At 40.7% G+C, this 16,516-nt stretch overlaps 2 protein-coding genes across 5 annotated transcripts in view; one reads left to right on the top strand and one right to left on the bottom strand.

The window, feature by feature from the left end:
* The window catches only part of macrod2 (mono-ADP ribosylhydrolase 2), a 427,772-nt gene that overhangs the window by 54,436 nt on the left and 356,820 nt on the right, over positions 1-16,516 (top strand). The window lies entirely within an intron of this gene.
* Positions 6,472-15,129, bottom strand: flrt3 (fibronectin leucine rich transmembrane 3). Its single transcript, XM_011484697.4, has 3 exons — positions 14,799-15,129; positions 10,254-10,979; positions 6,472-9,528 (listed from the first exon to the last, which is right to left on the bottom strand). Exon 3 carries the CDS (start codon positions 9,484-9,486, stop codon positions 7,534-7,536), a length of 1,953 nt encoding a protein of 650 aa, XP_011482999.1. The 5' UTR covers positions 9,487-9,528; positions 10,254-10,979; positions 14,799-15,129; the 3' UTR covers positions 6,472-7,533.

Raw genomic sequence — 16,516 nt, 5'->3', positions numbered from 1 at the left:
CACATGTATCGCTCTGCTAACTTGAACAGGTCTTAAGCAGGGGTGATCTTAAGATTACAGTGGCTTACATCCTTTGACCTTTCCCCTTTCCACAATCAGAGTGATGCTCGGTGTAATAGATTCCTCTGGCCTATTCAAATGGGAAAGAATTTCACTTTGCCCTCTTTTCCATAAGGATTTTTTTTTAATTCTTCTAAATGAAAAAGGATTCCTGGGTATTTTGTGCCACAGACGGCCCTGTTTGCCCCCCCCCACCCCTCAGTGAGGAGGAAATGAGTTGTGGGAGCAGATTCTTCTCACACAGAGACCTCAGTAATCGTGTGACTGTGTGTCATCAGGGCTCGACAGTGACAGCCGCCTTTAATTAATCCCACCACATACCCCCCACCCCCCACCCCACACCCCTGTGTCTGACCACTGGTGGCTTCTCCCTCCAACTTTGTCTTCTTAACTTCATATGTTGGCTGAGGTTGTCTGGATGCAGACCTTTTGGGTTTTCTCTGGCTCACTGCAGCGCTGTGTGAATATTCTGAGAGTTTCACTTGGACTCTGCCGTCATTTCTTTTGGACACAGCAAGTCCTCTAGGTTTTCTCTAAAAACTCAGAAGATGCAATAGAAACTGTCTAGCACTGGGTCCATGTAAAATTTCAGTACCGTTACAGGGTGGTGTTTGCTGCAAAGCAAGACTCTTGTGGGAAAATCGTGTCCGCTGTGTCTGTATTGACTTGCATCCAGTTTGCTGCTGGACGCTTGTCCAAAAGTGTATTCATACACTTGCCGCTCCCGCCTCATCTGGGAGAAACCACAGTCAACAGTTTTTTTTGCCTCATCGCCACATGGACGACACAAATACAATGGTGAAAGATCAGGTTTATTTATTTTGAACAGCTCAACAAAGGCATCAGTAGTGAAACACGACAACGAAGGAAAATAAATCAAAACAAGAAAATAAAAAAAAATAAAAACTAGCATCTATTGAAAAAAGTTTTGGCACTTGGACGAGGTGGTTTTTAAGACGTATCAAAATTGAAATATTTTGCAGAACTGCAATGGAAACACTTTCTTTCAAATTAAATGAGTCAGATGGCGATGCGCTTCTTGGCTGCTGGTCACTGGACAGCGGGCAACACAGGGATCCCACAACATCACAGCTCATCAAGAGTTGAGCGTGTCAAGTGGAATTGTTGGATCACCAACCACCATTTCTCAAAATGGCGTCATCCGTAGCCACTCCTACATGGAAGGAGCTCGCCGCTCCGTCAGCTGAAGAAGACGCCAACGTCTCCTTTTGATAGATGATGATGAGGGCTCGAGCCGCGACAAAAATGTGAATGCATCTGCTGTAAATCAAAGTTTTAGTCGCATCCGTCGCCAAGACTTATTGCGTGATTTGGTTTGTGTTTATTTGCATATTTATAGTTTAATGGAAACGGTATAATTGAGATTTTTTTTTTTTTTTTTACATTTCTAGGATTTCAGTGATGTTTTGTGCATATATACGTATGTTTAATGGAAACGCAGTTACTAACTACGTCTCCATGTCTGGGTAAATGACATTATTCAGAGCCTCTCTCCGTATGGTGACCTTCACCATCTACTGCAGGTGCTGCGTCTGAATGATGGACGCTTTCAGCGGTACTTCTGTCTCAATGTGACCCAGTTTAACAAGTTGTTGTCCTGCATCAGTCTGAAGAAGAAGAAATATAAAAAGAATAAAATTGGAGCACTTTTTAATTATTGTCTCCAAACAAATCAGAAAAATATAAAGTTCTGGAGGAGAATGATGCTTTACAGACATGTTGCTTTGGGGTTCCGTCACAGGCCAAAGCGGAGTTCCTGATTGGTTGAATGAACGTGAATTCTTTCCCAAAGTTACAATATTTGAACTGTAGAAACATTGTTGCAGAATTTTTCCCAGAACTCATTGCCATCACACCTAAAATGTGCTGCCACATGTGAATACCCCCCTGGCGCGCGAGTCGAGTTCGATGTGAACTTAGCTTAATTCAATCAATTCAATTCAATTTTATTTGTATAGCCCAGATTCACAACAACAGTCGTCTCAATGGGCTTTCGTATAGGTAATTGAAAAAGTAAAACATAAAATCAAAAGGATCTTGAATAGATAGAATTCAATATGAAAATATTAAATTGAACTAACAAACTGACTAAGCTAAACTGGACATCCCTGCCCTTAGACCCCCCTTAGACCCCCCTTCGCTTAAGGATTTGATGTTCTGAGTTAAAAACTTGAAGTGATTGCTGGATTTGTCTGGTACTTGGTCCAATCTTAGATTTAATTCTGTTCTATTTCCCCCACACAGTACAACCTCATGCTAAAGCAAATGTATGCATTCATTTGCAATGTTAGTTACCGAAGACCTTGATTAGCTTCCATGGGGAGTTACTGAGGTGTAGCTTAAAGTTCAGACTGTCAACAGTATAGAACAAAATCTTCAGAGGTTGACTTTTCCATTGAGACGTCACAGGAGAACACAGTCAGTCCTCAGAGTATGAGAACCAACGCTTCATCACATTTTCACTGATCGTCAGTGAGCTGATGTGTTTGCAGCATTTTCTGCATTTAGGTTAACAAAGTGAGAACCCCCCAAACCTGGGCTCTCCTTTAGTATTACTGTGCAGTCCCAGGTATTAGGCTCACAAAGTGAGCTAAGCTTGCATGTGATTAGGCTGTCAACGTCGGAAAATAATGTGCTGCAGACAGAGCCAAATTGGCATGCAAATGCTGCACTGACATTCAAAGCTGGCTTAGCATAAACGAGAAAGAGAACGGATCGAAGTGAAGCTTTGCTTCCTGCTGCAGAGCTGCAAACCTGCTCGGGGTAATGGACAAGTTGGACCCCTCAGAACCTTTACAAATGAAATGATTATTCCCTTGCATCAGACTTTATAGACAAATGAGACCCTGGGTCGATTAAGTTCTTAGGGGGACGTGGTGTTGATCTCATAAAGGGCATCAGGAGATGTATGGTCTCTTACAGGATCATTTAAACCACTTAATGGAAGACAGGAATTAATGACTGCCACAGAGCAGAGTCAATTATATGGATATTTTTTATAACATATTGTGTATAATTCACAGTGTAATGTCATCAACACTAATCAGACTCTCTGCTTTTGTTTTGCTTATTGCCTGTTTTAAATGAGATTATTGACTCTGGATTTTTCGGCTGCTCAGTAAATTCGCCGTCGTTATCAAGTAAAACAGAAGGATTTTTCATTAAATGGTATTTAGGGGGGCACAGCTTTTATGGGGGTGCCTCCTGTTAATTTATATTAATGTCAGCCAATTTCAAGTTGCAATAGATGTATGTGCATGCCTTGTTCTCTCAGGCAAAGAATTGGATTCATTAGGAAGACAGAGGAGCTGGTTAAGTTTTTTGGCCTTGTGGTTTCAGGTCACTGAGTAATGTGAAGAGATAGAGAGGGTCTTGGCCTGCAGGCTTTGGGGAGCCCGTCAGAAATGGAGGAGAAGGGACGACACCCCCACATCGGGCCACATCGCTCACACTGACACATCTCACACCGTACACAATGTTTTTTCACCCCGGCGCTCTTTTACTGCCAGAACAGATTGTGCTTGTGACCGAGGAAAAACAATGTCACATATGACAGTCGAGGGACAACCGGGAGGAAGGGAGGTGTCGACTTTTCCTTCTTTTGCTTCTGTGAATATTAATCTGTATGTTTGACTTTGTATGCTAATTAGATGTAGTGCAAATGTGCAACGGTCCACATGAAAGAACAGAAACGAGAACAACTGTCACATTCATAATCATACATGTAAACAAAGCGCAGTCACAGATGCTGGCGCTCACATGGGTTGGGATGAGCTTTTTACTGTCAAATGCAAACAAGTCCTGATGTTTTTTAAAACCAATAAAATAAAATGATGGAAAAAATCATGAAAAATGGAAAAACTTGCACCAAAAAATTCTGTCAGTGTTTACACTGCTTATTATTGCTGTTCTGGATTAAACTCTTTTACAATAAATGATTGAAGGGTTAATGGATCATTCTCTTTGACTATAAAGTAACACTATCAACATTATTCAATAAAATAACTTTTTCCATTGCATCTTAAATCATTTTTCTTTAGTTAAAGATGCATGTTCAGCACTTCCTTAGAAATCTCAATCCTATTGAATTCAGTTGATGGAGCTTGCATTTATTGAATTCTGCATTTAAACTGATTGACTTCACCTAAGCTGCCACTTTGAACTCAGCAATGATGCACATTTGGTTATCTGCAGCCCACATCATTTTTGTTCCGTTTACAAAAATTGGCTTTCACTTTTTACCTATACGGGCTGTAGGCAGCAAAACTGGGGTTCACTCCATCTTTTGTTCAAAAATCCATTTTAAAATGGTTGAAGAATAGCCGCCAGATTAAAAAAACAACACATTTTTAAATTGTTGATAAAGCTTATCCTTTCCAGTTAAGCATTACATTATAAAAACAATCATCATCTATTGAGTTTAACTGGAGCAAATTTGTCTTTTTTATATTTTAGGTATTGTTTCTGAAGTTTGAAATGTCTGAACCTGAAATGACTTTTAATAAAAGTAGTTTTTTTTAAAGGGAATCGCCCCTTAAATGATTCTTTAATGGATTCTGTTTTAGGGGTAGTCCCGTGTAATAATTTTTCATCCCTGAAGATCTTTGAACTGATCCTGACCTGACCTTTGTGACCTTCACAAAAGCGTCGGGTCACATAGCCTGCTCTTTTGGATCGTCCTAATAGTACTAATGGAGAAAAAGCATGCATGGCTTCTGGCGATGAGTCAGTGCAGGGGTGCTTTGATGCTAACATCTATAGGAATGCAAATGTGACCGATTGCCTGACTAGTGCATAAGAATAGCAATAACAAGAGCTTAGGGCAGACAGTGCACCTGCTCCCCCCATTAACTTTAGTGGCAGGGTTAGATAAAGGAAAAACATCATTAAGCTCTGCATGTGTCACTTAAGACAAATGCACGGGCAGCTTGTGTTGTTCAGACGGTCGTCTGACCCCGGCGAGAACTTGAAGGTGATTAATAAATAGTTTGAAGGACAGATTGCCAAAAGGTTGTTGTTTTAGGTCCATTTTTATCTTATTCTTTAGTCTTTCAAGATGCACAAAGCCCTTTTACTTGATATATTATTTTCAGTGAAAGTTTAAACAACAGAATGTGCTGTTCATTGTATCGGCAGGCTGTAATTTATCACACAGGTGACTGGATACGTGTCATAGCTTTAAACTGGTCTAATGACGGACCTTTTTATTTATTCCAAAAGCACAAAGGATTGCTGTGCAGAAGGAATTTCAGTTATGTGAATTCACTGGATTCTTTTTAGAACACTTGCTAAAACATTCATCTAAATGATTTAACATTTTTCTTTTCTAAAATGAAACTGATCAGTTCCACTCCTATAAAATCTGATAGAACTGTGTTTGTCAGAATGACTGAATCCTTGAGGTTTGGAATGCTTTCCGTATTTTCCCTCACTGAAATTAGGACTAAAATCTTCCATGTAAAATGGAATACTTTTGACTAAATAAGTATTTTGCTTTTGCTTACATACATTTTTAGGAAAGTACAGCATGATCCGAAATGTATCAACTTCCCCTCAGCAATGTTGCTTTACTGTCAAATGTCAAATTGCTGCATATGCTGCTCTATCGCAGGCAGATCTTTTCCCCTGCCAGAGAGATCTGCAACCATGTCATTAAGATTGCTGCCTGCAGCAAAATATGTATCCTCCGTCCCCTGCAGACACGGGCGTCCCTTCAGGATCTGCCCATCCACCCAACAAGCCTCGAACATGGTGCTGCCCGGGTGGCTGGGAGGCTCATCATCCCAAGAGTTTCTACAGCCCACTTTTTACTCCGCCGTGAATCCCCCCCCGCTTCTCTAACCAATCGGATAAGTTACACATGACTTCACAGCACAAAAGAACAAAAGCAGCCCCAAGCAGATGTTGCTCTGTGCACTGCCCATTGAGTGGAAAACTGGGTCTCAAGCAATTTTTTTAAGTAGTTTTAAGGAAATCTCTGTTGTAGAAAGGGAGTCTGGTTATGATGCATGATAATTCACATCTTTATGAAAGATGAAAATAGAGCAGGCTGTGAGATTTATTTCTAGATATTCATAAGCACATTTAACACTGTGTGCCTAGCGGTTGGGTCAATATATCAATGTAGGAGTAGCCCCCTTTGGCACTTAAGAGGAGTTTGTCAATACAATAAAAAAGTTACTCAACCCTGAAAAAGAGTAAAGCGCAAAGAAGAATTTCAGGAATCATAATCCTTTTAAAAATGGAATACAAGCATAGGAAAGAGCAAATCTATGTTTTTTTAATCCACTTTTATTTTGTAATATGACCAATATTTTTCATATTCAAGTGTGTATGAAAAGAAGTCACTGCTTTCTTAAAAAGCTAAATACAATAAGCATTAGATCAAGGCACGTACAAGACTGGCCAAAGGGCATACAATGCACTTTGGTTTTTTTAATTGTAAAGAAATTTTACTTTAAACAGTGGCAACATAAAACTGTGTTCATTTGGAAAATGGTACAAAATAATACAAGAGGGTCTTACTGACACTGTCTTCATTTTAATGAACCTGTTTAATCTTGGTGGGAGGCTCTAAAATAAATGGTACATTGTATGGTACATCCTACTAAAGAATGCCGTCATTGTCATTTGGCCATTGTTGGGTTGTACAAACAAACGTGGTTCTGTGTCAGCATGACCTCCCTATTTGTTTGCAGGAGCAGAAAGCCCCTTAACATTGGTGTGCTTCATCTGCCTCTTGCTGTGGCCTACAATCTTTTCAGGAACATCAGAACCCTGCTTTGCTGCGCTCTGCCTGTTTGCAAGTCAAACTAACACTTTAAACAAAGCAGAAATAGTAAAAAAACAAACCACAATCATGGCACCTCATCTTTAGTTTTTCAAAATCCCACATTAGGGTAACACTACCGTAAACGTCTTGGTCCATAGTATTTGGGGTTTGCTACTGACTGTTCAATCTTTTAGGAGGCAGCATGCCTGCTTAGTAACATATTTGATCAGCTGTGCCTTTTGTTTTAGTGTCTTGTAATTTTTTTGCCTTTTGTTTTTCTAACAGCCACAAAGTAAAAAGAATGACCTGTGCTTATACTACAAGGTTTTCTAAAGTCTGATTGTTCAACACAGCAATGAAAACCCACTTTCACAGTTGACAAGTCATTATATCTTAATAGAACACAGAGTTTCTTTGTTGGTCAATAACCTTAAGCAAAGGAAGTACAGTACAAATACTACAAAACCCTAAAATATAGAATTGCAGTTAGTAACTCACTGATGGTTCAGTGATGGACTGCAGCTGGAACGTTCTCCATCTTCATAAAACGTCCTTAAATATAAATTATATGGCAAATGAACAGAACATTACTTCCTCAGTCCCATAGATCCAGTGTTTTGTAAAAGTCTTGCCACTCTGTTTTTCAGTCACGCACTTGTCACAAATGTCCATGTGCAATATCATGAATGGGAATGGTCTGAATCTGGTATTCCACTGTCTCTGTAGCTCCTGTTGTTAATGCTGTTCTCATTGTGTGGAGTTTTATATAAACTCAATCCATTTGGAGGGAAAATTGTGTGTATCACAAATTCCTCTTTGGACACTGGTAGATGGTTTATAGGAATCATTTGAAAAGTAGTTTCTCTTATTTCAAGGATGGAATTGTCCTTTTTAGTGCCAGCCTCAGCGTAGTCGTCCTTTCTCCGACGGCCTTTATTGTAGGTGCAGTTTCTGGAAAAAAGTGAACCATTTCTGTGGATGTACCAGCAAACTAGGGCCAACATGATTATTGCCAGAAGAGCTACTGCCCCTCCGATGATAGCAGCCAAAGGCAGACTGGAATTTTTGTAAGGCTCTTTCTCCTGTTCTCTGTTTAAAATTGTTGTTGGGTTGTATGATCTGTGAGGACCAGTCTGTGTCTCAATGCAAACAGGAGTTTCATCTGACAGGTAAATGTTGCTGGTCTCCATGGGAACCATGCATATTCTGTAGGAGGAATCGGGCTCCAGCGCAGTGAGAAGATACTCGGTCCGTTCTCCTTGCACTATGGTCTCGGTGATGGATCCAAAGGCAGGGCTGTGTCCTTGCTTTAGCCAGCTAAGCCGCAGGGCCGTCATTGGTTGCGACACCCTCCATGAAATATGTATTGCATCTTCACTACTTGACATTACACTGATGGTGATGATCTTTTTGCCTGAAGATGTGGTGGTGCTGCGGTAATTCTTACTGATGTCGGGCCCTTTTGCTCCAGGCCTTCGGGTGACAAACGAGGGCCTCTGTGGCTTGGATGTGCTGAAAGTGTTGGAGACTGTGCTTGTCTCATATATGGAAAAGAGTTCCGAGTCTGTGCAGTTGAACATATCTGTAGTTAAATCTTTAATGGCCATGCCTTTGACCTTATCAGGACCCTGACACATCAAGCCACGTACATTCACTTTTGATGGTAGTGACCTCAACCAGTCACGCACCCATCTCATCCTGCAAGTACATTGCCATGGATTACTACGTAGCAGGAGCTGGGTGAGATTGTCCAGATCTTCAAACACACCATGTGGGAGGCTGGTTAGCTTATTACCTGACAGGTCTAGGCGATACAGCTGTCTAAGAAAGGCAAAAGCCCCAGGCGGGATCCTGCTAATGTGATTATCTTGTAGCTGTAGCTTCTCCAAACTGGTGCCAGGTAAGTTGGCTGGTGGCGCCGTCAAGGAATTTCTCACCAGTGAGAGCTCAGTCAGGTTGATAAGGTTGATTAAAGCCATCTCCCCAATTCCACGGTTGTTGAGCAAGTTTCCATCAAGTATTAGTCGTTTCAGATTGATGAGATCTTGCAGAGATTGCTCAGAGATGGAGGAGATGCGGTTGTCTTCAAAACGCAACTCCTCAATGCTCATGGGTAGACCTGATGGAATGGTGCTTAGGTGGTTTCTGGAGAGGAAAAGCAATCTGAGGTGATTACTGTCCCTAAAGGCTCCGTCTTCTATGCTGACTGCTGATACAGAATTATCATCCAGGTGGAGTTCCTCGATATAGGGAATTTGGGCTAAAGAGGCGTGGGTAATCATCCTGATGTTGTTCTCCTGAAGATGAAGCTCTTTTAGTCCAAGAGGAAGATTGGTAGGAAACTCATCTAAATTGTTGCAGTAAAGGTAGATCTTCTCCACTTTTGAAAGTCTGCGGAGCTCAGTAGGAATGCCTGAGCTCTTAATGCGGTTGTTTTGCAGAAAAAGCACTGTGGCATCTCGGGGTATACCGAGAGGGATGGAAGTCAGGCCTCTGTCATTACAGTATATGAAAGTCCCATCACAGCGACAGACTGAGGGGCACGATGCTGACGTGACCAAGGGGTTGGCAAGACCCAGCAACAACCCGATCCTGATGAGGAAGAGGAGGAAGGACTTGCATTGATATACCATCTTGAAGCTGTGGTGTCTGGCAGTCTAGTCACACAAGAGGCCCTAAAAAAGCAAATATTGAAATTAATACAAAGGGTTTTTAAGAAATGGGAGGAAAAAAAAGTCATCACTTTCTAAAATAACACCTTAAAGCCCACAGATTTGTCTATCATTAAAAGAAATGCCATCAAATAAAATCAATTTATAGAGTTCTACAATTAACCAGTTAAACATTTACATTTGTTTGTACAAAAAAGGTTTTGGTCTAAAAATATTCCAGTCACTAGGATACAGACCTGCTTTTTTCTTCTTTGAACAACTAATTATGAAACAATATTAAGACTGGCTATATTTTTAAGTCCTAGTTTCTGAGCAATGCAGTTGTTTTGCTCATTTCCTCCACCAGAACTACAACAGTGAACAAGGAGAAGCTTTTCATTAAAAAAAAAAAGAAGCCACGAAACTTTAAAAAAAGCTTTTAGTTACATTGTTTCTTCCTACCCAATATAAGAAAGTCACCAAACAGAAGCTGCTTTTACAAAATTTGTTCAATCATGATGGACTTGCAACATATGCACTACGTCTTTTAGATTTTTTGTTTGTGTACACACACCAGAATTAGAATTTAGTTGTCCAAAAACTTAAATTAAATCTCTTTGAGGTCACATTTTTCTAGTTATTGTGGGGAAAAAAATATAGATTTGTGCCTTGACTTCTCTTCCCTAATGTCCTTAAAAAAAAAAAGTCAGCATATTGGAAAGACAGGAAACCATCTGCATCCGTCATACCTGATTTAAATGAGGCAGTAAATCCTTTTCATCCAACAAAATCCAATCAAGATTTCCTCTTGAATTTGCCTTTATCCTCTCTGAAAGGAAAAGTTTGTCCAAAGGGGGGTGTCTTGTGATGTCCTGACCTGGTCAGTGTTTGCTGAGCTGATCCTTGTTTGAACGACGACCTCCACCGTGTTGTCAAAGGCTCATGCTTTTCAAAACCTTTACTGTGGCAGATAAGCCTGCACAGAAAGCATCCACACTCACGGAAAAAGCATGCAATCTTGGGTAGTATTAAAAATCCTAAAGGCTGTTGCAATTTTCAGGTTCAACAGCCATAACATCAGATGAGTTTTTCTTTCTTTTGCGCCATATATGGATCCGTACGTAAGATGGTGGAAGCTTTAGGAAAGGCTCCTTTCTGCCATCATGCTCAGCAGGGATGATGCGTTGACACAAAGCTGGCCTGAGCCATGTCAATCCCCTATGCCACCGGATCAATCCAGGCCTATTCACTTGTGTCGACTGCGTCTTCAGGTAACCCAGGATCCTCTCCTCCCTTGTTGAGCCAGAGTGCACATTAATCCTTAGATCTGGTCCTTTTCCTGAAGAAGATAACAACTGTTCTCCTATCCTCCGGGAAGCAAAACAGGGCAAGTTGCTTATCCTTTAGGGCCCAGTTTTTCGCATACATCAGCAGCTCGAGTCTCACTGTAGCCTCTGTACATCCGGAATGGCGTTCTGAAAAGTAATCACACAAGTACATATTTCAAATCAGTCCCTTTAATATCCACATTACTCTGAACAGTTCTTGTTAGTTCAAAGAAAAGTCTTATAAGCCCTTAGCAAAAAGTAGTACACTTGAAGATTATAATATGAAGTATTCCTGAGTGTAAGTACAAGTACACTATACACCATGTACATGTAGTGTAGGAAGTATACAAACTCTTCAGACTAAATTGGAACATTTTAAGTTTACAGCTTATGTAAAAAGTGAACTTCAAGTATACTGCCTCACGTTTAGTATAGACTAAGGGTACTTGTATCCGTAAATAGACTACTTTTTACTGAGGGAGTACTTCAGTCATTAACAGTTGATTGCATGAATGGAAGGAGGGCCGCAGGATCCACTACTTTGACCCGTCCCTCTGAGCCGTTTTCTACCTAAACACTGTTTATGTAAGTGAAAACAGAATTTCCTTTGACAAAGAAAATGTTTCACTTCACAACACAATGCCTGGTGTCCTTCAGGTTTATGTGACGTATTGGCGGCTGCTGTGCATTGTCCAACAGTCAAAGGTAAATCAGGAGCAAACTGCTTCGTCGTTTAACAGTTGTAACCCATGACAAGGGGAAGATTAGGATATTGAGAAGCTTGTAACTCGATTACAGCTCTTGAGATGCTGTTTCATCCCCCCCCCCATTCCACCTGAACACAGATCTTTTAGTCCAGTTTTGGCTCAGTAGTAGATTGCAACAAAAAAAAAGCCCCATATGCCACCTCCATGAACTCGCTGAATAAGGTAGTTAAGCCAGGAAAGACAGGTTAAATATTACATTTAATCCTATAAATTTATATTAATATTATGTCTAGTTTGAACAAACTAATAGGAATAGGTTGTTTGTCAGCAGAGGTGAACTATTTATAGTCATCTTTTGTCCCTAAACGCTCTACTCTGTAATATTGGGAAAGTATATAATCTTAGTTGATGTAAACTTGTTATCAGACAAATTCTTTTTTTAAAGTGTCTTTCTGCACTAGGAAAAATATCCAGTATACATAGTCATGTGTTTCAAGTATTTTAATTATGCCAACTTTTACTCTTTTTAACTCTTGTGTTGTATCTGCTTTATAAATTATATTTTTAAGAGAAGCATATGTAGGCAGAAATACCTAAAGCGCCCCCCCCCCCATGCGCATCAGATTTCAGGAAAGTGCCCCTCTTCATTGTTTCCTACAAGGCAAGCGTGGACCATGGAGCCGCAGCCTCACGGGGGGGTTGAGGTTTTAATACTTTAATGCTAGTACTGAGACATCTATAGAACTACTTTTGTTTGTTATTGTCTCCATCAAACCTCTGGATTTATTTTAGTTACTAACACGTTAAACTCCCACGGTGTGTACCACCATTCAACCATTTGGAGCCACAAATTTTTCTAAAAAACTTTTGTAATAAACTTCGACTGCAGGACAGAAGAATGTTCCACCAATCAAAGCGGCTTTGGCTTCATTTTAGCTGAAATGATGAAGTTAAATTCAGCACCTTGAACAGAAATGTGCTTGAATTTGGCGTTGGGGGCCTTTTTTAATGAAAAGCTGAGCCTCACAGAGTTGGACACTGAGAGCTGTTGTGAATAGAGAACTCAAACATGGACATAAGTCTGATAGACACTGACAAAGGTTTGGGACAAAAACATTTCCGTTGCAATAGCTCATTAAATTCAGGGTAAAGTAGCAGCGGCTGCCATTAAGGTGAGAAACGGCAGTAAAAACTGTGTTAAATTATTCATAAATGTTGAGATGAATGCTGTACCGCAGTACAGTCTCCATAGGGAATCAGCTGTATTTGTATCTGCTGTTGATATTCACTCTGATGCACAGTTGAGTTTTTGAACTATGATTGATTGCACACGAACCTTTTTCTGTGCGTTTATTCTGACTAATCACTTGTTAAGTTTATGTTCTACTCAGACCATGAAACAGAAAAAAATGAATGAGTTGCAGTAAAACTGTTTAAAAAATGTTTGTTTATTATTTAAATTAAAAATTAAGAGTTTCTGAAATGGAAAAAGGTTGCATTTGGAGTTCCCACTTTTTTATTTTTTTTACCAAGTTGCATGTCAGAACACCTGACACAGGCCCACCGTGCTGCAGAGACACAATGGGACATTCATGGTCACATCTGAATTCCCAGGAGCGGCGAGCATGTTCCAACTGAAGGGAAAAACGTTCCAAACCACCAAGATGTGGTATGTGGCCTCCTGGTGCTGCCTTTCCATGCTCTGAACAGATGATGCTTCTGCTGACCCATTAAGAGCAATATAAGGCCTCGGACAGACGGGGGTCTCTCCTTTGTAGCAGCCTGAAAGGAGAGCTCTGCAGCAGCTGCAATTGTTTTTCCCCACATGGGGGTAGCAGGCACTGCAAGATAAAATGTGTGTCTGCACACAAACCCTGAGACGTGAATGCTGGTGGGGAACTGCAGGAGACAGGCTGACACATAGCCAACATGAAGGCATTTGTTCATCTCTAACATCAAAATTATGGAGCTCTGCAAACAGTATCATTCTTCCAGAACTATCCTTGGGCTTTGTGGTGGAGCTGTGGCTAAATAAATTATGAAACAAACCAAATTAGACCCCTTAGAGTAGGGTGTTAAATCTAAAATATGCCTTGGTAGTTTTGGAAGTACCCCCCTTCCTGTCCATATATATTTTATGCTTTAAATTTTTTGACTTGCAAGATTCCATCTGCAGTGACCTGGTTGGATGTTAATCTTCCATGTGAATTCCCTCAGAAAAGCACTGACTGGGGACGTTTGCCTGGGGCCGTTATTAGAGAAGAATTGGGCCTGTCTTCATGTCTGCCATGTTTAGCAGCCTTTTCATTTTTTTTCTGTGTTGAATAATAATGAGCTGCCGTTACATTTCTGACAGCTTATGTTGGGTTTTCCTTCATCGTGGTGCTGAAAAACAGGCAGCGGCTTATCAATGAGACATTATTTAAAGCTTTGGTGACCTTATCTCCTAATGGAGATAAAAGGCTGAGTTAAATTGGATTAACAACTGTCCCCACTCAGGTGTTACCGAAAATATTTTATTGCTCTAAATGGATCAGGACTTTAAACCAGTCTCTGCTATTTTCTCAGAAACGATGCGTTTTTCTCTGCTATAAATCCACCAGTGTGGAATTGTTGTCATCTCAACAGCACGTCTGATAAATACTGGTTATGAGACTTCGGTGTACTTGGCTGCATATCTTAAGTGAAAATGTGCTCCGTTTGTGGTTTTTGGACGGTGGGAATCGCAGCAGATCTGCGGCGCTGAGCGCGCATTTAGCGCTCTCTCCAGCTGCCCCTTCATGTCCCACTCCGCGGGGTCTGCGCTTCAATTGTGGCTGCGCACCGGGGTGTCTTCTGGAGCTGAGACGGCGAGGCTACGCGCAGACGGCGCGTTAATCCCCTCAAGTTTGTGGATTGTGATCGTTTCCCACATGCGTAAAAACGAGGAATATGTTTCCAAACGAGGCTGGATGTCTGTGCGCACTCGGATGCGGAACGCGTCTGCGGCGGCGTTGGAGCAGCAAGTTGCGCGCTCGGTTTTATAACTGTGATTTTCATCCGCCAACCAGCGGATCGGATGGGATTTTAGTTGCTTCACTCTTTGGGTCAAATGAAGGGGAAATAAAAGGGGAACCCATACATTTCGTGTTTGCTTCTTATTTTTAACCAGGCTCCGGAGGAATCCGTCTTACTTTCAGTGTGTTCTGACCGGGAGAGAAATCCAAAAGACTACAGGGACGCACTCCCAACTGGACCGGACCGGCACAAACACACTTACCTCTCCAATTAGCCCCAAAATGGAAAGTAACAGGTATCCTCTTAGTGGGGAAACAGTAATCCAATCCAGGTTTTGAAGAAATCAATTCAAATCCAACAAAGTTCTAACAAAATAAAACAAAAAGGAAAAAAAAGAAAAAAAAAGGAAGCTCCTCTTAGTCAGTAGAATGGAGCTTTTTGGAGTTGGTGTGCAGCAGGACTGCTGTGCTGACTGGTATACCCCTCACACGCACACACACAATCAGCAGGCTGTGTGAAGACATGGGTGCATGGGTGGATCACAGTACAAATGTGGAGTTGTGTGCGTCTCTAGCTTTGCTTCAATAGAGCACTGATGTCATCTGGAGGAGGGGTCTCTCTATCTCCCACCTCTCTCCTCCTCTGTGTGTTTTGAGAAGGATGGATGCAGTACCGGCATGTGACGCTAGGGGGAGTGAAGGAAAGAGAAAAGGCACATCCCTGTCAATATATCAACAAAAAAAATGGCAGAGGGACAAGAGGTAGTAAAAACATTCAGTTTTTGTGCAGTTTGGTAAAACTTGGCATTTGTTATTTTATTTTTTAATGTTTCCTCTTTCTGTTTGGCCTTTTCTTCTTTGCAACAAGATTAACCGGTTTCCATCATTTTCCAGTAGGATTTCTTTGGAAGTTTTTTTTTTAAATAAATATTTGTTTGTTTATGTATTTTATTTTTGGCTCAGAAAACATCTAAAATCCAAATGAAACATAATTCTTTTTGTTATGCAAGGAGTTCTTTTAATAAGACATACAGTTAATAAATATTAGATGATTGGGTCACACCAGAATAAATTCAGTTTCTAAAATGTTTGATATGTGGATTTGTGCATGTAGTTGTGATGCAACAAATGCTTGCTTTGTTTATTTCAAACAAATTCAGCGCTAAACAAACAAAACAGACGATTAAAAAAACATATAAATCACATGTTTTTAAGATATTAAGTCACACATTCATTAAAAAAGAAAAGAAAAGAAAATGATGATCTTCTTGACATGATTGCTCCTAATCTTAAAATAGACATGTTTGCACTGACATACTGATCCATTAAATATGATTGTCAAACGCGACAGACGAGTTAAGGCAAAGAAAAACCCTCATTTATGAGTTGTTTGGGTGTTCAGTTTAGATAAAGCCAAACATCAGGTTTTAGTGGGTGCCCAAAGCGTTGGTGAATCAGCCTGTTAGTCAGGAGCTGAAAGGCTGATGTGATCCAGCCAACACTCTCCTGTCCTGCTTCATCTACAGTGCTTCCCCCTCTGGCTCCCTGACAAGCCAGACACCCCAGATCTGTGCGTCAAGCTGCAGCCGAGCAGCTCTGCTCATCTGTGGTTGAATATCATATTCTTGTTGATGCCGGTGGGGATTGAATGTGTATGACGTGCTGAGCTGCTGTTGGAATGTGGGGACTCCTTTTAGAACATATCATTCCCCACTGCCTTCTGTTAATTACCCGTCAGATACTATTTTCCTAGGGGTCTGTAATTAGTTTTATTCAGTGAAATAACATATTTCTAAAACAAATATCAATAAAACAGAATTATAGACCAGCTTTGTCCAAATTCACTAACTTGCACTATTTAGGGCGTTAGGCCTGTTGTCAGGGTGTCCAAGTCTACAATTCCAAGATCCAATGCCCTGAAGATTTCCCAGAAGTCTCTGTAACCAATCGTTGTGCATCAATGATCACTAGATTGGTGAAT

Source organism: Oryzias latipes, chromosome 15 (genome assembly GCF_053564925.1).
Source record: "Oryzias latipes strain Hd-rR chromosome 15, Olatipes_Hd-rR_3.1".
Classification (NCBI taxonomy): domain Eukaryota; kingdom Metazoa; phylum Chordata; class Actinopteri; order Beloniformes; family Adrianichthyidae; genus Oryzias; species Oryzias latipes.
The sequence above is the reverse complement of the archived record's forward strand: the minus strand, read 5'-3'. Positions and strand labels throughout refer to the sequence as shown.